We start from the raw sequence: 24,192 nt of genomic DNA, 5'->3' as shown, positions 1-24,192 counted from the left end.
AATGACTTTTTTTTTCAAAATATACATTTTTTGCTCAATTCTTCGGCATAAATATTCGTTGATATCCGAAGGCTGCGTAGAACGATGCCAGCAAAAATCGAAGAATTGCACGTTTGAAAAAAACGTAATCGAAGAGTTTGTAGTTTCAAAGAATTGATTTTGAAGAAAACGTCATATACCAATTTCAACAGATAATTTTAGCTGGAATCCAATGATCAGCTCGTCATGAATATAGTAGTTTCATATGATTTGATTAATGTTGTTTTTAATTTTCACGGCCAAAATTTTATCGTGATTAATTTTTAGTCACTATGCCAATTGTCTATAGCCAAGTTACTGACAGCATTACAGTATTCATCATCAGGGCAGATTTTTCTACAGATGATCTGTCCTGATGGACACTGTAAGGCTGGCCAAAACGTTGACTAGATAACACGGCATAATGACCCCAAAAATTAATCACGTTAATTACTAAATTCTCAATACTTTAATTTTTCCTAAAAGAAACGTTGTGTAGGTATTTATAATGATATACGTCCAGTATTTCTTGGTAAAAGTTTGGATTCCTCTAATATCGTGTTTTGGAACATATATAATATATGATCGATTTGGGAAAAAATTCGGTTTATGGGAGTCACTCGAATAACCGAAATTGAACTTGATTTAGACTAATTTTTTATTTTTTTTTATTTTTTTATTTATGCTTTGATATATTTGTTAAACAATGGTATAGTATATTGTCCTCCACGCTAGGAGTTCACCTGTGTTGTGGAGGACTTTTTCAATTGTAAAGTTATATAATTCTAAAACAATACAGTGGAGTTGGTTACACAGAGAAACATTAAAAATTAAAATATAAAATCGATTTTTCCATAGTTATAACAGTAGTTTTTCCATAGTTATTCCAAAAAAGTGAAATATAAAAAATTAAATATTAACAGGATTGTAGCCAGTTCCATATGTGTTTTTTGTATTCTGTAAGATTAGATGTTTTATATTGTGTTGGAAGTGAATTGAATAGTTTTATAGCCTGGAATCTGTAGTGTTTTTGTCCAAAGGATGTGTTGGTTTTTGGTATTAGTAGTTGGTGTGCATGTCTTGTTCTGGTATTGCGAGAAGTTTGTGAAGTTTTAAATGTGTTTAGGTTCTTGTAAAGGAAAGTAAGTATTTGTTTTGAATATAGTTTTTGAATCTTCAACACTGGGAATTGTTTAAATATGGTTGAAGTGGGTGTTAATATTGGTACTTTAAGTATTACTTTTATTAAGGTTTTCTGAGCTTTAAATAGTGTGTCTATGTATTTTTTACTGGCATAGCCCCAGGCAATAATGCCGTATTCCATTATAGATTGTGCTATTGCGAGGTATATATTCTTAATATCAAATATGTTCAGTATATTTCTCACGTTTTTGAAAAAGTAAATCAACTTGTTTATCTTTCCTTTAACCGATTCAATATGTCTGTCCCTAACCCGAAGATCATGGGTTCAAATCCCAGCGTGCGCAAGTAAATTTAATTTAAGCTGGGGAATCCGAATCTGTAAGAATTAGGTGGGGGTCGGCACTATTAACTGAGTTATAGGGTTTTGAAATTTCGTACGCGATACATAGAAACCATGTTTTATTTATCAATTATGACATAATTATGACATATTTATCAATTATAACATTACAGATTTGGATTCCCCAGCCCTAAATTAGTCTAAATCAAGTTCAATTTCGGTTATTCGAGTGACTCCCATAAACCGAATTTTACCCTCGATTTGATTTGGTACAGTCCGAATAAAATAGTTCCTTAAAGGTATTATTTTTAAAGTTGTAATGATTGTTGTAATTTTTGCTTTCAGCTAAAAATAATTTTATGTAAAATTTACTTCAAATTAGTGTTACTTCAAAATAGCAGGTTTTAAAATATTTTTTTCTGTTCTCCCATAAAAAAACCACACTAGAAAAAAGGTTATTATCGCCACCAGAATAATATGAACTTAAAATCTTTCTACTTACCAGGGGACTGTTCTAAGTCATTAGCTATCGATGACCTGTGTTGTTGAAGGGTAAAGCTTTTGACTAGCAAGCCGAAGATCATGGGTTCAAATCCCAGCGTGCGCAAGTAAATTTAATTTGATTAATTTGTGTTATTTCACAGTTAATTCATATAAAATAATAAAAAATATACTTGCGGCACGATCTAAGTTGAAGATACTCTCAGTATCTCCATTGTATAAGACCATCATTCAGAATTGAAACGTTGCTTGAAATGTCCTTAGCCGTGTTTGGTGAGCAGATCTGAATAGTCAGGTATTCCCTCACCTTCCTTTTCACCATCTCCTTCCCCTTCTCACTACCTCCAGTCTCACAATAAGGGATGTCATAGTCACACTGGCTCCGGATGGTTGCGAGCAGTTGGGTCTTTTGTCCGGCAACATGTCCATAGTAATTATATCGCACGTAATCATAAAATGTGTTCAGGTAAGTATTAACCTTTCACAGCAAACGTTCGTCAATATAACGAACATAAAATTTAAATGTACCTATCTCTTTTGAATGCTTCTACCAATAGTATAGCTGTCACTTGTCAACTTAATAGCTGCTAGGCTCGTGCGCATGGCGATTGTGTAGTGGATAAGTTCATTTATGTTTTAGATATCTATTGACAAGTCGTCATTTGGTCGACTCGAGGTAAATAATAGTTACGTTAATTGCAATCGCTGATTTATATTCTTTCTTTTCACTATTTAAAGGCAAAAAGGTAAATTTTCTTATAGAGAGTTCTGTATTCAAAGTTGTAAGGTAAAAATAATTTGTAAAATAAAGTTTATCTCAAAAAAGAATGGCCATTTTATAAACCTATATGATTAAATACAAAAAATTTGATTAAACATACATTAATGTTATTTTTTTATTTATTTAATAAAAATTAGCTTATTGAGATACAATAACAACTTTAGCCTTATATACGGTTCATAGTTAATAATCAAACTTCGTCCAAAAGAGTCCTTCATTTTTATCAATTTTTTTCAAACGCTATATCGCTGCTAAATGATGTAAGAAAGCTTTTTTTGAGTTAATAAAAATATTTTGCTAACACGTTGTACTTTTCATCAGAAAAACCAATTAATACTAATATGATGAAACACTTTATCCATATTCCCCTTTGAAATTAATATCATTTGGCGGCTCGTGACTTTTGGGTATACTAAAGTGATTATATTACAAAACTTTTTTTTTTTCGAATATTAGATTTTTCGTATGAAGATTTTCAGGATAAATCAGTTTGGCCGTGAATTTCCTGAAAATTTTCACACAAAAAAATGAATTTTCGAAAAAAAAATATATATCGTTTTCAGCTACAACAACATCAATAATGCCATGTATTGTAATATAAGCACTTTAGTATAACCAAAAGTCAAGAGCCGTCACTTCAGAACCCAAGTCCGTATAGGTTTATATTTTTCCAAAAATAAAACCGTCACTGAATAGTGCTTTGTTTGGGTAAAAAATCCTTGACTCCATTCCAGGCAGTAGTTCTGGGAAACATGTTGAAAATGGGATGTATTTTTTCCTTTTATATTTAAATATAATAATTTAATTATTTGATGAAAATAACAAAGAGAAAAAGTTAGACCATTAGTAAAAATTATAAACATGTTTCAAAATCAAAGGATTCTTCATCGGGATATGAAATATGTTTATAATATTTATAAATGCCACGTTTTAATTTGCAATTAAGAAGAAATTTATTTTTAATCTCGGAATAAAAACTATGTTCGACCACATAAAATTATAAAAACTATAAAATAGTAATTATGAACATCCCGCTTACTAATACATTCATAATTCCAGTTTTTTTATGATTACCGTACTGTCCCAGCTGCTTCCCATCTGGAGCCAGTTAGACTATAGCATCCCCAATTGGGGTATGTTGTGAGGCTGAAGGTAGTAGGGAGGGGAGGGAGATGGTGAAGAGAATGGTGGGAAAGTACCTAGCTAGATAGATTTAAAGCAACGTCTCAATTCTGAATGGTGGTTTCATATCAGGACGATACTGAAAGTATCTTCCACGGAACGTGCCACAAATATACCTAATTTTATTTAAATGATTAAATTGTCAAATAACACGAATATTTCGGCTTGCTATCCTTATCCATCGACCACGGACGCTGAGCTTACATTTATCATTTACCAGCTAACTTGTACTTGGGGTTGGAGTAAAATTTCGAGTTTGTGAATTTATTTTTATGATGCACCAAATATAATTCTAAAGAATTGAAAAAGTTTACATTTTCAATGTTTCGTTACACTTGATCATAAAACGTATTCTTCAGGCGTCCCCGACTTCTATGACTCAAACCACTCTCTAAACACTCTTTGAAAAAAGTTTTTAAAAAATTTTGCTAAATCCGTTCAGTAGTTTTTGAGTCTGTAGAGGATAAAAAAAGAAACATCCATTTTGTATATTATTTTGGTTAAAAACAGAAAATGTGGGAAAACTTTTTTTACCGTGCACAAACTGAAGCAACTAGCGTTGCTGGAGATTTTTCTACTTTGATGGTAGAAAAGCTTAATGGAGATGTTTTTCGAAATATCGTGTAGACAGTAATTTTCTTATGTCAAATATGCAAAATAGGTATCATCTTTAATAAAACAACATCAGATTTGAATATAAAATAAACCCGCTTACTCACTTTATATAATATGGGTAAATATTTCCCTAGTAACCAATAGCCAGTAGCAGATGGATTCATCTTTTTTTGGAAAATCCATGAGTGGAGAGGAATTAGTTGAGGGAAAAGGTACCAACCTAGTTCAGAAAAATCCTATGTTTTCCGATCTGGTTTCGAAAAAACATTGCAACATAGTTCTTCTAAGTGATTTTCACAATTTCAACGGTGGCTTCGAAAGCGTACAAACATTTATTATAATACATTGCTTGCATACGAAATAATTTTTCACAACTAAAAAAAGATATAATGTCCAACTGCTTTACCAATAAATGATTCTGCTGCTATCAACAACTAGAACCTACAAGCAAATAAATATTATTTAAATGGTGAAATATATTCGAAAGCCAGCGATATTTCACCAAAAGTGGGTTGAAATCTCATGTTTTCGGAGCCACTAAGAAAACTGTGAATGTTTGAATTTTATTCGCTGTATTGTTGCATCAATAATATTTTCCTTGTGTTATTTTAGCCAAACAAAACAACGGATTCTGTTTATTCCGGATTGAAAACCTATATTATATTGAAACTAGGGGAAAAGAATAATGTTCCCTAACCCTGTTTGAGACGTTGACAAATAGAATTGCCTCGAAAAATATTGAGGAAAAAGGCTTTTCAGGTAGTCTACCTACACTTTACCTCACCTATATATCTCACCTGGTGCTGAACACTAAATACAACACAGGTGAGGGTGTTTGCTTGGAACCTACTGAGAACCTTTTAAAATCCCGAATGGCTTTCATTGGGAATCCTCTTGAATTCGGTTTCACAATTTTTTATCCGATTATTAAAGTATTTTTTTGAAGAATTAATGACAATAAGGTATCTACTAAAGTGAAATATTTGCAACTAAAAAAGAACATATATTCATACAGATCAACAAACGCTGATTCGGAATGTAAAAGTTTTATTATAATTTTATTATTACGTAAAATTTATAAATCTTCATTTAAAAACGAATAAAACACCATATGATTGGTATGACTGAACTACTGATTGATTATAAATAGTCTACGTGAGTAATATATCTACGATCTACAAAATCCAGTGCACAATTCGTGATAATTTCCCACATTGCGGGCGAATTTGTAATTTTTTTTAAGAATTGGGCTATTGCGGGGAGTACCTTTTTGTGGGAAATATCTGGGGATTTTGAGCATTTCTTCACTATCCAATCATATCAAAAAATAAAATTTACAATAATTTTGAGCGCACTATTTATTTCAAATAAAGTCTATTTTTAAAGCCCAATGGAAAGAGAAAATCCGAAAACGACTCTATAATAAAAAAATAATGCTTATTTCGTTCAGAAAGAAAGATGGGCGGATTTTATGGGGAATTTGAATATCTCTTTAACTATTATGGGTATTTTAAAATATACGCGTTGATAATTCTGGTCCTCATTAACATTTGAATCGATTAAAATTTTGTAATGCAGGTTTACACCGGTAAATTTTTTATCGTTTGTGGTCAGGATGTATGTTTGTACTTTGACTCAATACGATAAAATTAGTGACGAAATGCTAACATTTTACCTAGAGTTCTTCGAATCAATCTTAAGAATAAAAAAACATCTCGGCTCCCATATAAATTACAGCACAGGTTGAAAAAAAAACTTAGGCTTTTTGAGACTGGTCATCGGTGACGTGACGGGTCACGTCCATAGTTTCGTTGCGTTTTTGGAAGACCCAAAAGTTAAAACTTTGAACATTAATTTTAATTCATTTTAACCATAACAAGATTAAACAAATAGAGTTATTTAGGTATGGTTAGATTTAGGATTACTGATAAAAAATAAAATAAAATAAATGAACTAAATTTCCTCATTATTAGAATATAACTATTATCGTCTACTGTGTAATTTTCTAGAAATAATAACAAAACAGTGATAAAAAATTGAGATTTTGTTGAATTGATGTTTCGTCTATTTTCTATTCACTATTGCAAATTTAAAGCTTGTCTGCGTTTTAAGGCAAATTTATTTATTTATTTTTTATTTTACACAACCGTGGGGCTTTAACTTTGGGTGCATAAATTGATACATCTTTTAATACTAGTGGAATAAATAAACGATAGTTCTTTACTTACATTAAATGGCTGACAATTAAATTCAAAGATGGTAATGACCGAAAATTATCAGAAATAATAATTTCAGCATGAAAAATTGTTTTGGTGTACTTCATATGTTGAATTAGTTCATATTCGTTGGCGTATGAATAATAATTTAGGTACGTAGTAATTTAAGTTAATATTTAATTGAGTATTATCCAAAAATACAATTTACAAACGAAGTTGAGATATAAAACCAGTAGATTGTACTTTCATAGCAACATAAAAACATATAGAAAATATACCGCTCCATACCTTTTGGATGTACAAATTCTCATATATTTTTAAAAAATGTTGAAGAAAAATTCTAGAAATAAACATTGTTTTAAAACCAGTCCAGGTCTCAGAGGAAAAGAGAGTGGCTTGCGATGCAAAAACGAAAAAAAAGTCCTATTTTGGAACAGATCTCCGACTTTGTGCTCCGCGGCGGAGTGATAAGCTCCTTAGCTCTGGGCCAAAGGTCGCGGGCTCAATACGTACTCGATATGGGATATAAAAAGTTGTACAGAATTTAACTAAACAGAAGTTTGTTTGTACATATTATGATTTTACCTCGTCGCAGAGTACAATATCTGGGCTTAATTAAAGCAATGATAGCATTGTACGCCATTACAAAATGTTAGCTGGAGAATGCTAATGGCGTATAGAGTCCGCACCAAAAAAAATAGATGGAAAAAAACTATGGTGGAAGAAATACTGGGGTATATATACTTGTGCGGATTTATGCAGAATATGCAAAATAATATACGGATTAATTTGGAAAGGAATAGAGTTTGCTTCTTAGTCAGACTTTATGCAATACATAGTGTTAATATAATACAGGACTAAATTGAAAGCTATTTTCTCTTGGAATTCTATGGCTAAAAACTATGGACGTAATTGTTACCATGATTCATTTAAGATGGTAGAACAGATGTTCTAGCGCAGCGTAGAATCTATTAACCTTTTCGTCCCGGAGAGAAAAAAAATCACATAAGATCCGAAGGGGGGTCACTAGAGACCCCAATTTGTTTTGCTTATTAAAGGATGTTAATGGCATAATATTGTGTAATTTGTTTTAGTAATAATTAGGGGGGAGTATATTCGAAGTGTTTCAGAAGTCATTATCAAAATATTTTCATAAATAAAGTCGTAGTTAATATTCTAATGAATTTAGATAATAATGCGCCTTTTTCCATACAAAACAGGGAAGGCGGGCCGATAACGAGCATAACTCCTCGATTCTGAATGTCGACTGGCGATTGGCGATTACAGCGTAGCTAGTTTGTTGCACAGGGTGGTCCGTAAATGATGGATCTATTTATAAATACATATTTTTAAGTTTTAAAAACCTACCACTACTAAACTAGGTACGGATGTTATTTCGAATATTATGGAATATTTAGATGTTAGTGAAGGTTATAATTCCTAATTTATGATATTATGTAGTATATTTACATTTAGGGTCAAATCGTAGTGTTTGCCTTACCATAAATAATGGGTTCGTTTGTATGTCGAGGGGTTCGAAATACAACGAATTTTTCGAATATAGTGAAAAAAAAGGTATTTTTAGAACTTAAACGTGGAGTAAATTATATTTTACTATAACCTCAGATATTTCTGTTTTTGATTTTTCTATATAAAACACCACAACAGTCCCAACTGCTCCTATCCAATCCTCTGGAACCAGTGAGACTATGGCATTCCCAAATGGGGTATGTTGGAGTGGCGGCTCGGAACTTTTAGGTGTACTAGAGTTTTATTTTATTTTTTTTATAGTGAATACCTCACAAGAGTCCCAACTGCTCCCGTCTGGAGCCAGTGAGAATATGGCATCTCCAATTGGGGGATGTTGTGAGGTTGAAGGTAAGTGGGGAAGGGAAAGAGGAAGGCGGGGAAGTATCTGGCTATTCAGATCTAGTCACTAAACACGGCTAAAGCCATTTGGAGCAACGTTTCAATTCTGAATGGTGGTCTTACCCAGGGCTATACTGATAGTATCTTCCACTCTGGAACGTGCCGCAAATAGACTATATATTATTTTAATTAATTAATTGTGAAATAACACAAATCAATCAAATAAAATTTGAAAGAGTGAATATTACAATTAATAGTAGACCCAAAAGTCACGAGCCGGTACTGGTATTTTGTAAGGCTAAAGGTAGTGGGGAGGGGAAGAAGATGGAGAAGAGGAAGTTGGGGAAATAGCTGGCTATTCAGTACTGGTCACCAAACAAGGTCAAAGTTATTTCAAGCAACAACCTAAATGAATTCTAGTCAGTAAATTGTGAAATATCACAAAGATTAAAATTTACTTGCGCACACCGGGATCTGAACCCGCGACCTCCGGTTTACTAGTCTAGAGCCTTACCCTTCGACAACGGATGCTGTAATATTTATGAAAGAAAAAAATATATAATATCAAGTTGCAGGGCGGTAGATGCTTTCAGTATCGCCCTAGTGAAAGACCACCATGTAGAATCCAAACGTTGCTTGAAATGACTTAAGCCTATATGGTAACTAGATGTGAATATGCATGTACTTCCACCTTTGTCTTACCCATATCCTCCCCCTCGCCATCCCCACTATCTTCAGCCTCACAAAATACCCCAATTGGGGATGCCATAGTTCCACTGGATAGGACTGTTGGGGCTCTTGTGCGGCTTTCACACAAATTAATTAAAACCATAGAATTTTATGATCTAATTTAAAACGTTGGTAAATATGCCGTAAGAAACTGCAATAAATACATGCCGACTGATTACATAAATTCTAATATTAAAAGTACAGAATAAATATTTTACAATCCTGAAATAGATATTAATTAATAAACACCATTTCATAAGTAGGTGTGAATGAACTACTTACCAGTCTGAAGATGCCCATAGCAGGGCGAAACTAGTCCGGTTTTGCAGAGAATTATTTACCACGAAAATTAAGAGAATTAGCAACTATAACCCAATATAAAATTTAACAGACATTTGCGATAGACTTTTAAACCATATAGTACTCTGTTTTTATTCAAGTTCCTTCAAATTACTTAAAAATGTATACAAAATATGTGTCTCTTTCTGACCGATTTCTTTTCCATGTGAGAAACAGAGACAGATATAATTTTAATGTTGTCTCTAAACATGAAACATTTACCGGATGCAAGCTAGACAGGCCGATCTTTGTCCGGCAAGTGAACATTTTAGCATCGCAAAAGGAAATACCAGTAGTGCAGTGTACGCGACCGGGAGTTAACCCTTTCCATAAAATGCAACTTTTACGGTCCAGTTCGTAGCTCGCTGGATCGTTCTCGGTGGTGAGCGGATAGTGGGGATGGGGACGGGGGAATTTTAGCCGATGCTACGAAGCTGAGGTGCGGGGCAGGGGACAGGAATTTTGCCGGAATATTGTACAAATTATTTAATATCTAAGAAACTAGAAATAAAATATATATTTTTTAAATGCAGATCGATAACCAAATAGTTTTTTTAGGATTAACTAAATTACAGAGTATGTGGTGTAAAAAACAACTTAGATATAGCATAAAACTCTCGTTAGTGTAAGTGTGTTCCCCCCGTCCGGTACGGGAGTGTTAAATAGTTATTAGATGAAATTGCCAAAACAGTAACCAACAGAAACAGTGACCCAAACATTAACATTTTTTCTGCTGGTTTCTCTAATATTAAGATTTTTGGAATAGAATACAATTAATTTTATTAAATATAATGATGGATCTTTTGTACATATTTATTAGATTTTCCTTTTTTATCCCTCCTTACACATTTTTTTAAACGGGGATGCTTAATTTTACTGTTTCCCGGAAGTTAGGACGCTAATGCAGTTACCTCATGAAAAAAAAACCACTCCAATCGAGTACTTCTTGATTCATCTAATCGTATCTTGTCTTTCGGAGACTTGTCTTTGGTCTTTCATATTGTTATATCTCGGCCTTTACTTGCAGATTCAGTGTGTTGGGAACTCTTGATAAAATAAAAGGTTTTTTACAATAATTGCGTGTATTTACGTTACAATAAATAGGTCTGAATTTATCTACACTGTTCATTACCCGAGGGTTGATAATTTTCTGTTTCTAGAAGCTTGAAGTCTGACAAGGATACCCCACAGGCAATTGCTACACTCTAGCGACATCTGTCGGACTCTGGAGTAAGCTTTCTGACTAGTGCTTAATCTATTGCTTGAATACCCAACTTTTTACCAAACATCACACATATACTATCTTGAAACTCCTTTCTCCATCCATACGCTCTACGTAATAAGGAAAACTATTCAAACATTCATTCAATCGTCCTTTTCTCCACGCTTATTAGCTATTAATTTAGGCTAAGCACTTACAAAATATCCTGAACCGTTTTGAATAGCTTAGGTTAAGTTCAATGGCTTAGGTTTATGGTAACCAAATAAAAGCCTCTTGGCCTCTCAAACCTTTAGTGATCTGTAATTTATACTAACTAACCAAAACATCACGCCGTTTCCTCGCAGGGGTAGGTAGAGGAGATACAGTGCGATAAAATTCTGTTTTTGGCATATGTACCCTCATTGCTTCTTGCACATTCATACATATTTATTTAAAAATGGTTTAATATAGTAAAATCTCAAGCCGTTATTCTCAATACGGCATTTCTGAGTCGAAGTGTCAGGTTAACAAATAAAATAAATTATTATTCTACATTAAAATTCATATAAACTTAATTATAATATTAAAAATAAGAAACTACAAAATTATTATATAAAATAAGTAAATGATAGTTCATAAATAATAACAACAAAATTAAGCAGATTATAAGTATTTTTAAATAAATAATCCCAAATTACTAAGGCAGATGAAAAAAAGTTATTAAAAGTAAACATAATAGAAATAGACGGCCTTTGTGGTCTAGGGGTAATGCTCTCATAGAACATAATAGTAATAGACGGCCTTTGTGGTCTAGGGGTAATGTTCTCATAGAACATAATAGTAATAGACGGCCTTTGAGGTCTAAGGGTAATGTTCTCATAGAACATAATAGTAATAGACGGCCTTTGTGGTCTAGGGGTAATGTTCTCATAGAACATAATAGTAATAGACGGCCTTTGTGGTCTAGGGGTAATGTTCTCATAGAACATAATATTAATAGACGGCCTTCGTGATCTTGAAATGGATTTTGCCGTGTTTGGTGACCAGATCTAATAGCAAGGAACCCCCACCTTTCTTTTTCCTCATCTCCTTCCCCTACCTACTCAGCTTTCTTCAGCCTCTTCACCTTCAGCCTCACAACATACTCCTACTAGGAATGCCAGTCTCAATGGCTCCTGATGGTTTGGGTCAGTTGGGACTCTTGTGCAGTTTTACATTTAAAATTAAGTAAATATGGATAATAAGTACCTACTCGTAATCAATTATTTTTTTAATTCTTTTCGAAATAGATTTTTTTTAACGGTTCCGTATACGTAGTGCAGACTGATGTAGAAAATTTGGTTATTATGCTTTTGGTGACGTCGCCGCCAAACAAATATTATATTTGAGGTACCCGACCTTTACTACATTTACTACATGTATAATAAAAGTAACCAAACTTCAAATATTTTGAGAGCTGAAACACATTCGTCATATAATTAAAGTCATAATGCGCAAACCATATAGGTTCTCTGGCGATGAGCTCTTTAAACAATTTAACGTACTTGATGTTCGTCAAAACTAAATAAAAACGGTTACTATCCATGTGCATAAAAATCTTGACAATATTAATAAAATTGACCATAAACATATCACAAGAAGCCACACGAGAAATGATCTTATGATCCCAACGAGAAATACGGCAAAGTATCAAAAGACACACACATACTTGGGACCTAAACTGTACAACAGAATCCCCCCTGAATTAAACATAAAAACTTGTAATATTTCCTACATAGGCCAAATAATAACTAAATGGTTGATTGGACTGAGTAGAGGAGAATCTGAAAAAATGTTAAAAAACGTCACATAATAAATAGACATAGTATAGACATAGACTAATCACACACTATATATATCTTCCACTATTCTAATTATTGCTCATACACAACAGCTCAAGTTCGACTCTATCATAAGATTGTAACGATTAAACATAAAAAATTAAAAAATTAATGAGATATATTATAGACAAATCACACACTTACTTTCACATATTTTTGGTTCCTTGGAACGGGCAATTTGCCTACCAAGGAACCAATAATTTCAACCTGATAAGGTACAATAATCTATAATCAATAAAAATATTTTAATTATATCTTGTATCATATTGTACTGTGTGTAAATCTAAAGGAATAAATAAATAAATAAAAATAAAATATAAAATTTAAGAACGGGTCGTTTCTACAACTCGTTCTTGAGTTCAACAGCTCGGCTGTGGAACGGTTTGCCTGCCCAAGTGTTCCCTCCCTCTTAAATCATGGGTCTTTAAGATCATCTTCAAAGCTTACATGAAACCCCACGGAAAAAAAATCCGTAGGGCGTCGTGCTGCAGGTTTTACTCTACTGGCCGCCTGCAAAGTTATCCATATCAAGCTACCAACACGAAATATAGATACCGCACAATTACAACAGCAGAGTTTATTTTCGACTGAATCAATAGCTTATTTCATAAAATCAAATGACGGTTCATGAAACCCTGCATGCGGCTGTCTATTAAGCCTCTAAATAATAATTAGGGATGAACCAGCCAGCTACAGTTTGTCAGAGCCGTAACGTACGTGAGCCGAGGATACAGGCGCAGCTCAGCGCGGTATAAAGCTGCCACGTATTTACAAAATAGAACCTCTATATTTCTATATGGGCTGTGGGGGTAGGTAACTGGTTATCAGAGGAATACACGGACATGTCCAGTAGGGTGGAGTGACGTTGTATGGGACTTTTTTTTTTAAAGATGCCAGTACTGTAATAGCAAAAAAAAGTTGCCTTTATATAACACCTCTTTCGTCTAAAAAAATCAACTCGATCGAAACATTCCTTTATTCAACAACCAGCACATTTATATTTAGAAAAAAATTGTATGAAAAAAGTCGCTGAAAACTCTGCCAAGCATTATAAACAAGCGATATTCATAGCAAAAATACAATTTTATTAGGGGTTTTATAGCTAATAAGGTGCATAACACATCTGAAAATAAAAATAAAATTACCATAGTTTCAAGGCGGGGTCTATTTTTGATTTTTTGAAGAAGATTATTGATTTTTATTGTTTTTTTCGTGTTTTTGAGAAACATGTTTTTTTATTAAATAAAATACTTTAATAAAGAGAATTTTTTTAAACATTATCGAAGTTTTATAATATTTATCGTGTTTTGAAATGAGATTTGGTGTGAAATTCGGGCATTATATGCCTAGATTTTATTGTCGCCCGAATGAATCCATCTCTTGCTTCAGGCCCAACTGTAGACAACGATGCCTGGGTAACTAATTTGATGCACCTCTCGACTGCTTGAGTGTGGCAGGGAAATCTGGGAAATTCAATACTGTCCTTTTCTTCACCGAAATTATTTATCATTTTGACTAGGCCATCATTACTGATTTCGGATAGTATCGGTGGCGGTGTAACTTCGCATAATATCGTAATATTTACTTGCTGAAAAGTTTATTGTTGGAATAATAAAGTCTCTAACAACAGATGGACTCGGACATTGTTAGATAATGCGTTTCCACGGAATCGAACCGCGTGTTAGATAAAGAGTTTCTACGGAATCGAACCGCGTATAGAAATGTATTATATCTTCAAGAATACCTGGCTAGCTCGAGCAGGTACCGTGTTTTCAGTTCGTTGGTATTAAGAGAGAACATACGCCTTCTAGAAGTGGGTAGAACAAAGGGTATCTTGGAAATAAAACACTATTATTGTGGTGCCTTTAAATGCCTTCAAAAAGACTATATAATTACAGCACAGGAATCTACGCGTAGGAAAAGCTTAAATCTCTTTGTGGACGGTTAAAAGAATGATGTTAAATTAGTGGGCAGAAAGCAGAGACAGAAATTAATAAAAAAATAAAGGAACGATACCGCAGTTTTTGTAGTTTTGTAGACGTCCAGGGAGCAGGCAGTAGAAAAAATGAATCGAAATATACTAGTAATGAATTGACAAACACTGTAGAAAGAATGAATCGAAATGTACTAGTAATTAATTGACAAACACTGTTTTAGCAAAGCAAGTCTCGAATTCAAAGTGGAGCACGTAACAACCTCTCGCAAACAGCGCTGGAATCCAAAGAGACCGGTGTCTCTTCCAACCGAGCTGAGGACCGCTCGTTGTCCCCGCCTCTCCCGATAATGGTCAACGCCCCCAAGGGGTTACCATATGAAAGAATTTAAAAATACAAAGTACTTGATTTTAAGAAAATATTACGGGGTTGAATGTTTTAATTTTAAGAAAGTTCATTTCATAACAACATCTATCTCGCGCCTTTAATATTCGTCTCAAACCCTATTCTCTTACAATAAGGTTGTCATCCATTATCATGAATAGTAGCAGATTTTCCGGGTGGCAAAAATATGCGTTTCTTTGAATTACTGGATTAATTATATCTCGTAGATCGGTGCTCAAATATCGGGTGAGTTTTATTATAGTCATGTAATGCCCCATCTTAACACGACGGGTGCCTCTTTATCTCAAACCATGTCGGAGCATATGCTTTAACAAAATATTCAGCAAGAATTTTTAGGTTCACTGAAGGGTTAGTTGTTCCTATATATAATCGAAGTATTGAGTTTGCTGTCGTCAACCAGCGTGAGTGACAAATACTACCTGGATGACGGTTTGCTAAATTTGGTGGGCAGTGACCTGTTGTAACTGCAAAACATATTTCGTACAAGTATTTTTGGTCCGTGCTCAAATTTTTCAATTCCTCTGCGTTGAGTTTGTACATCTCAAAGTGTATTGGTGAATAATTTATAACGGTGTTTTCAGAGCTGCTTGAAAGAAGTTTTCCAATAGGTCCTGAAAACCCTTTAGGTCCTGTTGTAGCACCATCTAAGTGTTGAAACAAGTGGCGAAGGGGAAGTTCGTTTGCATGCAGCTGACAGATAAACCATTGTAACGGATGACCTAATTCCAATTCCATGAATCTAATAGTTCCATTTCTTTTGCCTGTATTGACAGCAGTCCCATCACATCCAATCGCTGATAAATCATTCAAATTAAAACCGTTCACTTTTAAATGGTGTAACATGCTCTTTGCAATGTTTTTGCCAGTTCCTGATGATGGTGTAACATGTCCAACATATTGAGACCCCGGCTCAGATAAAATGGAATAATGTTCTTCTGAAATCGTTCTCCAATGATATCTATCCCCTATTTTTTCCTGAGACAGTGTTTTATCCTTCCTTCCATCGAAATATAGACCTCGAATTTTTGTTGACTCCGACGACATCTGCCATGTTTTTATTAAAGAAGTGCGACACGTTTGTCTAGCTCGTCTGAGTTTGCTCCTATCAATCACCATTTTAGAGTCGTCTTCGGTTACTATGCCAAAATCTTGTAATGTAGCACTTGCAACAGCTGATGCCGACCTGTCTGACAAACCATACTGATCGCAGATTCTGGCCAAAGTGGGGAGTTTTAACATCATACGGGAATTTTCTGGAGGTTGCGAAGAATGTGAAGAAAATGATTGGTTTTCATCAAAAAAGGGTTGACGTGGTTTTGTCGCTGATGCTGTAGATGAGCTGACCTTCGAAGCAAGTTCAGATAAACGAGCTTGCATCCTCATTTTCCGATGTAATTTTTTTGTTGTGTCGGTGTCTATTGCTCCCAGCATCATTTTTCTCGAGGATCTTTGGTCTTCAAGGAATGCTTGTTCTTTGGTGGGTACCTTGCGCGTCTTTTCGCAGGAACACATATTCAGATTGTTACATTTGCATGAAGCAATATCGAAAAGTTTATTATAAGCATTCGTTATAATGATCTTGGATCAGTTTCATCACTCGATTGTGTGAAACAATGGGAATAGAAGCGCGCTTCCAAATTCCTTCAACAATTGCAAATATAACACTTTTTTATTTCGAATAATGACGGTTTTTTTGTAGAGTTAAGATAACGCTCATATCGTAAGAACAAATAATGTTTAATCACTTCTGAGACAGTAGGTAACACTTGAGAGTTCATTTCAGTTGGTGCCCCGAATATTGGACATAAAATTTTGCTACTCGTGTAATTTGCATTCATTTTCACAACAATTATATGTGTTAAAATTTAATCGGACAAGGATTCTAACACGTCTACGGTCAGCGGTAGCCGAAACGAAACTAGATGCAAGTCGCATCTAGTTTCTGCGACGAAACAATAGGAGCGAAATTATCCCCCCCACCTCCACAGCGCTCACAAACTCACTAGTAACAGCAATTTATGCAGTGTTTTTTTTTTATAAAACATGTAATGTTCAATAAGGTAAATGCAATTGAAAGTAATGGATATTATTTTATATTTTTGAGACTGTACTCAGATTTTGGGAAAAAAAGGCTAAATTTACGTTTTTTACGTTACGAAATCGCTAGGTTGTTGAATGAAGACATAAGTTTAGATTTTTTTAAGTATTTTTACGAGAATATAAATGACATGAAGCATCTTTTGGCAGCTATTACAATACCGAGATTTGATTTTTGCAATGTCACTCCACCCTAATGTCCAGTCCATATAACCTATTCTACGGTGGAATCTCTGAACATTTCTGTTTGATTTCAGCGCCATGTAACTTGACTGCTATATAAATATTTTATTATGATCAATATCTAATTCAATCACAGAAGAAGAAGTAATACTAATAAATCTAAATGAAACAAGACGCAGAAAATTTAAAAAATGTACGGTTGCAACTAGGGACCGAACCCAGGATCTTCGTTTTACCGAAGTAACGCAGTTAACCACTAACCTGTTGAGACCTGATCATTTTCCGTCATCTTTATGAGATCCTATGAGATGATTAGGTCCCAATGCTCGAGTGGATAGAGACATTGTCCCGGTAAGACAGAGATCTTGAGTTCGATTCCCAGCTAAGATCGTTATGTTTCCTTTATTTTCTGTGTTGTTGCATTGTTCTGTTTCATATTTTATCTTCTTCAATGTGGTCGAAAAGTTCAGTGTTTGAAAAATATACCGTTAACTGGCGAAAAATCTGGTAAAAATCATACCAACATTGTTCTCAAAAAAATACCGGTCATAAAACCTTGTGTATGACCAATTTTGGCTTCAAATGTGAATGTTTTTTGTCAGAATTTACCATTCAATGGCACCGAACCACGTACTCTTTAAACCATGCCGAATGTGGAAATAATTCAGCCTCTGTAGCGGGCTAAATTTTGTTAACAACTGTTGGTTGTGTTTGAACGTTTGTGCACAACATTACCTTTGCCCAAATTCAAAACGCAAAGCACGACACCATAATAATTATTTACTATTAGATTACAACAAAATGTAATGCAAACTTAAGAGCTTTTGTGGTTTTAATAATAATGTATGTTTTAGTCAGATATTAAACAACCTGTGATTTTTTCGGGAAAAATATAAAATGTTTATTTTAGCTATTGATTTACCTACATAGTGTTAAAAATTGGGGATGATCCTTTTTGAATAAAAACTGGTTTTCTTGATACCACTTTACATTTATTTCAAACTGTTGAAACAGGTACAATATTTATAAAGAAACTGTGCGAATAACACTGCTACGATCGCTCTGACTTATGAGCTTGTTTATTATCGAGTTATTGTTGAGAAAAGAACGAAAAAACACATAATGCGAGCCTTTTTAAAGACTTCAAAACCCACTACATGTAAATAAAACACTTGTCATTGTGATGTCTAGGAGTAAAAATGAAACCTGCTATACCGACCAAATTGACACTATTTTCTAAGCAAGGACTCACACCATTTTGGTTAAACGTAGTAACTTCAAATTTCTAGACTACAGATGTCGGTAGCCTGCAAAATTGAACATATTGCCAGGGGGCGGGATTCAAAAATTGCACTAAATTTTTGAATGATAATCTATTTAAAAATAAACTATAAACCAAACAGAATAAACTAAAAATTCTTAATCTAAATATACCACAAAAATACTAACAAAATAATTCAAAATAGCAGAAATTAACAAAATAAAACCCCCTTTTTTTTATGCCCTGCTGGTAAACTTATAAATTTAACTGTATAAATGCTGTTGAATTACTCTATTAATAAACTAAAGATAACTAGAAAATTATTAATCCTATTAAATAACCAAAAAAAATTCAAAACTGACTAAATTACACACGTCTGCATACTAATTTTTACATATTTAAATAGTTCAATAACACAAATAATATAGTTCACACTGAACACAACACAATTATTGTTCCTTTTTTTTTTTTCTTTCTTCTCAGGTCTTCTGCTTGATCCATCCAAGGTGGAGTCGAGAAGATAAGCATCATAGTGTAATGTACATAATCAATCCTTGGTAAGGTCCGGGACGTCAATTACAGGTTTAGTGTCTGAATCCAGGGGCATCAGACATATCTTTGTGATGGGTCTCACAAAGACTCCTTGAGGTGTTTTTAGTGTAACAACTCGTACTACTCCATCCGCTCCAGGGTGTGTATGCAGAATTCGGGCCATTTTCCATAAAGGTGGAGGTAAATGATCTTCCTTTAAAATCACCAGATCGTCTTTTTGCAGTGCCCGTTGAGTGCTGGTCTGCCATTTAGTTCTCTTTTGTAGTTCCATCAGGTAATCTTGCTTCCATCTAGACCAAAAAGATTGAATTAGCGAACTGATCCTCTGATATTGAGTTAGTCTGTTGTCCGGTATCGCCCGGACGTCTCTCTCAGGAATGATACAGGATTCAGTGCCTATAAGGAAATGGTTTGGGGTAAGAGGTTGGTAATCATGGATGTCGTCGGATAAGGAAGTTAATGGACGGGAGTTCAAACAGGCCTCAATCTGACAAATTAAGGTATATAAGAGTTCAAATGTTAATGAAGAATTGTTAGTGATTCTATATAAATGGAGTTTTGCTGATTTTACTGCTGCTTCCCACAAACCTCCCTGATTAGGGGCTCGAGGGGTTATGAACTTCCACTCAATACCTCTGTTCACTAAATAATTTTGAATATTGTCGTTGTTTTCCCTCAAGCTGGTGTACAGCTCTTTGAGTCTGCTGCTAGCTCCTTTAAAATTACTAGCATTGTCGGAAAAGATCTTTTCAGGTTGTCCCCTACGGGATATAAACCTTTTTAAACTGTTCAAAAAAGCATTGCTAGATAAATCCGAAACTAATTCCAAGTGAACGGCCTTGGTTGAGAAGCAAATAAAGATACATAAATACGATTTTGCGAGGGAAGCCTTCCTCAGCGTCCCACTTTTAATCAGAATTGGTCCGGCGTAATCTATTCCGGTGATAGCGAAAGGACGACTCGGCGTAATTCTTTCGGGTGGCAAATTTCCCATGATTTGATGACCGGTTCGGGGACGACATCTAAAACATACAACACATTTATGTAATATCTTTTTAATAGTATTTTTACCAAAGATGGGCCAAAATTTTAATCGTATTTCAGCTAACAAAGCTTGAGGTCCTGCGTGTAGGTTTACATAATGGTAGTGACGTATTATCAATTCAGTTAGCTTATGTTTAGCCGGCAAGATAACTGGGTGTTTTTGTTGGTAAGATAAATGTGTAGCCAAATTCAACCTACCGCCTACATATATTAGACCATCATGTAAGAAGGGATTAAGAGATTTTAAATTACTTTTCTTGTTGACGATGCCATGGTTTTTTAATTCTTTCAATTCCTTTTGAAAGGCGTGTATTTGAGCTGATCTCAATAGACATTTCAAGCCTGATTCCAATTCAGCCACACTTAAATTGTCTGAAATTTTACCCTTAACACTTCTGCAGTTATTGACAAATCGCAATACATACGCAGTAACTCTTTTCAATTTAATAAATGATGAGAATTTTTCAAATATCTCCCATTCTTGAATATCTGTGGATAATAGAATATTTTTGCCTTTGAGTTCAGGAGGGTTTGAACACGAAATATTTGATATAGGCCAAGCGTTGACTCCCTCGGTCAACCAACTTGGTCCATTCCACCATATTGCAGAATTTATCAATTTATCTGTAGTGGTTCCTCTTGAAAGTATATCTGCTGCATTGTCGGCTGATGATACATGTCTCCATAGATCTGGATCACTAAGTTCTTGTATTTCAGCTACTCGGTTTGCAACGAAAGTAGCCCATCTCGTAGGTTGACCTTTCAGCCAGCACAACGTTATCATGGAGTCACACCAATAATGTGTGTCGATCTCCACTATATTTAGCGCTTGTTTTATATTTTTTATTAATTTCGCCAGTAGCACAGCACTACAAAGCTCTAACTTGGGCAGGGAAATACACTTCAATGGCGCCACTCTTGATTTGGACGTTATTAAATGTGAATGCCGCTTACCGACATGGTCCACTGACACCATGTAAACGCAGGCTCCGTAAGCTTTCTCAGATGAGTCGCAAAAACCGTGTAGTTGTAGATATGTAGATTGCCTGCAAATAATTTTTCTTGGTATTTTCAACACATTTAGTTGAATTAATTCTTGAAGGTAGGACCTCCATTTCCTCAAGGTCATCCCCGCAGACAAAAAGATGTTGATTAATTGCTCTTTTAACTCTCTACAGGATTCCATGTCATCTCCTCCGGTTAACAAGTCATCCATATAGAAGTCATTTTCTATGACCTGACTAGCTCTAGGAAAATTTATATTGTTATCCATACCAATTTGCCGTAGACTTCTAGTGGCTAAGAAAGAGGAAGGCCCCAGACCATATGTGACTGTCTTCAGACGGTAATGCTTGAGCACCTCCTGCGGCGACTCGCGCCACACTATCTTCTGCAGGTCACGGTCCGCTTCACACACATTAATCTGGCGGTACATCTTCTCGATGTCAGCCGTCAGTACTACTTGATGTTTCCTGAAATGCAATAGTTGGGTGTATAAGTCCTTTTGTATAACAGGTCCTGTCATCAAGGCGTCATTGAGAGAAATTCCATTTGAAGTTTTGGCGGAGCCGTCAAAAACGACCCTCACTTTAGTAGTAGTGCTTGATTCTTTTATTACAGCGTGATGAGGTAAAAAATAGGATTCACGATCCCCCTTTGACTGGTCACACACCTCCATATGACCTAATTCCTCATATTCACGCATGAATTGTATATATTGTGTCTTCAATTCGGGATTTGACACAAATTTTCTTTCTATATTTTTAAATCTTTTTTCAGCAGTGAGCAATGAACTTCCCAGCTGATCAATGCATGCTCGACGCGGTAAACTTACTACGTATCTACCGTCGTCTTGTCTAGTATGAGTACTAGCAAAACTGGCTTCACAAGCCTTTTCTTCATGATTTAGAATCTTAGTGGGATTAATCTCCTCCAATTTCCAAAATTTTTCTATTTGGTGACTTATTTTATTTATAGATAAATTACAACAATCTGATACAGGCCTTTGCTTTGGGTACATGTGGATTGGTCCTGATATGATCCATCCCAGTTGCGTACGTTGAAGTGTTGGTCCCGATTCGAGTTTCAATCTATCGTTGGTTAGGATTTCCCAAAAGCTCTCCGCGCCCAACAGGATGTCGATGGGTGCAGCTATATTGAAGTTCGGGTCAGCTAGCTCCAATCCTCGTGGTAACTTGAAGTCTTTTTTCGCCATTGTCACTTGTGGTAAATTTGTTGTAATCTCCTGTAAAATCAGACATGATATTTCACTTTTATAATCAGTATGAAGCGAATTCATCTCCACTGAAATTCTCTTTTTTATGTGAGTGATGTTATTATGGATCCCAGAAACGGGTTTGTTTATCAATTCACATGGTAAATTTAATTTATTAGCAAATTCTGCTCTCATAAAATTTGACTGGGCCCCTGAATCAATCAGAATGCGGGCTTTAAAAATTTTATTGTTACTACCCACAACTCCTATGTTGGCAGTTGACAATAATATTATTTTTTCTGCTTTATCCGATGCAGAAAAATTCGATACTGAAACCTCGTTATCAGCATCCATATTGGAGGCCTCCCGCAGAGGTACCTCATTGTGTAGTAAGGTGTTGTGATTATCTTTGCCACAACGCCTGCAAGAAAAGGTTGCCTTGCAACTCTGTGCCTGGTGACCCACCTTTAAACATTTAAAACAAGCTTGGATTGATTTCGTAGCATCAATCCTCTCATGTAATTTTAATTTTAGAAATTTTTTACAATAATAAATATGGTGACCTTTCTCGTTACAATAAATGCAGTTGTTAGCCTTTACTGCTAAAAATACTGATGAATCTTTTTTGCAATTATTGTTGCCTAGTTGTGTTTTATGTAAGCTAGAAAATTTTTTCTCAGAAGCGTTCATCAGTTCCAATACTTGGGCTCTAGCAGATAAACATTTTAAGAATTCCTTTAACGTCGGTAATTCGTCTTGTAATATATATTGTTCCCAATTTTTTCGGGTAGCTGCGTCTAATTTATTTGATATTATATAAATAACCAATGGATCCCATTGATCTACCTTGACCCCGATATTTTGTAATGCCTTTAAACTAACGTTTGTTTCATCAATTAGATACCTCAATGCTACAGGCTCTTCTTGTTTCATGTCTTTTAATGAAAATAGAGCTTGGATGTGTTTATGAACGGTAGTTCTTAAATTTGCATAACGTTCATTTAATAATTCCCAAGCGGAAATGTAATTTAATTCAGAAATTTCTAGATTAGCAATTATCTTTAATGCGTTTCCCTTTAAAGTTGATTGCAAATAAAAGAATTTTTGTACGTTGCTTAAATTTCTATTGTTATGGACTAAAGTCTTGAAGGTTTCGACGAAATTAACCCAATTTTTCTGATCGCCATGAAATTCCCGTAATTGGAGGTTGGGTAGTTTAATTTCCACCTTACTTTGATCGACGGATTCGATCGCACCTTTGGCCGTTGCCAACACTGAGAAATATTGGTTTTCGAAAGCTTCTCGTTGACTATAATTTTCAATTTCGTCTGAATCCGGTAACATTTCAATTTTCTGTTGAACTGCTTCGAATTCATCTAACAATGATTTCACCCGCTCATATCTTAATTTAATTTCATTTACCGACAATGCATTTAAGGAATCCGCGAATCGGGTTAGTTTTCCTTTGATTACGCCGCGTTTGTTTATTAATGACTTCATATTTTCCATTTTTAATTATATTTTGTTAATATCGGTTGACAATTATTTTATTTTAGCAAACACCCGTTTGAAAGAATACCACGACAATCTTGACAATACTATTTGAGAACACTATTCAATAATATTATATTCTTATTTTCAAGTGGGTAGTGATTTTATTTATAATATTGACTCTATTTAAGATTAA

General features: G+C 34.6%; 1 protein-coding gene across 4 annotated transcripts; it reads right to left on the bottom strand.

Annotated features, from left to right (window-relative positions):
* Positions 1 to 18,420: 18,420 nt before the first annotated feature.
* On the bottom strand, positions 18,421 to 22,536 carry LOC149412114 (uncharacterized). 4 transcript variants are annotated; one of them, XR_016304641.1, is made up of 3 exons: positions 21,566 to 22,536; positions 20,804 to 21,336; positions 18,424 to 20,268 (listed from the first exon to the last, which is right to left on the bottom strand). XR_016304641.1 is itself a non-coding variant. In XM_089646218.1 (2 exons), the coding sequence occupies exons 1-2, from the start codon at positions 22,503 to 22,505 to the stop codon at positions 20,180 to 20,182; spliced, it is 1,029 nt and encodes a 342-aa protein (XP_089502344.1). In that variant the 5' UTR covers positions 22,506 to 22,528; the 3' UTR covers positions 18,426 to 20,179. The 4 variants fall into 4 exon arrangements, 2 of the variants coding, with proteins under 2 accessions (XP_089502344.1, XP_089502345.1); XR_016304642.1 differs by lacking the exons at positions 20,804 to 21,336; positions 21,566 to 22,536 and adding an exon at positions 20,489 to 20,784 and having other exon boundaries at positions 18,421 to 20,268; XM_089646218.1 differs by lacking the exon at positions 20,804 to 21,336 and having other exon boundaries at positions 18,426 to 20,268; positions 21,566 to 22,528.
* Positions 22,537 to 24,192: the final 1,656 nt, after the last annotated feature.

The sequence above is a fragment of the Hesperophylax consimilis genome, chromosome 24, assembly GCF_061612785.1.
Source record: "Hesperophylax consimilis isolate HC1 chromosome 24, BYU_Hcon_1.0, whole genome shotgun sequence".
Lineage (NCBI taxonomy): Eukaryota > Metazoa > Arthropoda > Insecta > Trichoptera > Limnephilidae > Hesperophylax > Hesperophylax consimilis.
This window is presented reverse-complemented; position numbering and strand designations above follow the sequence as displayed.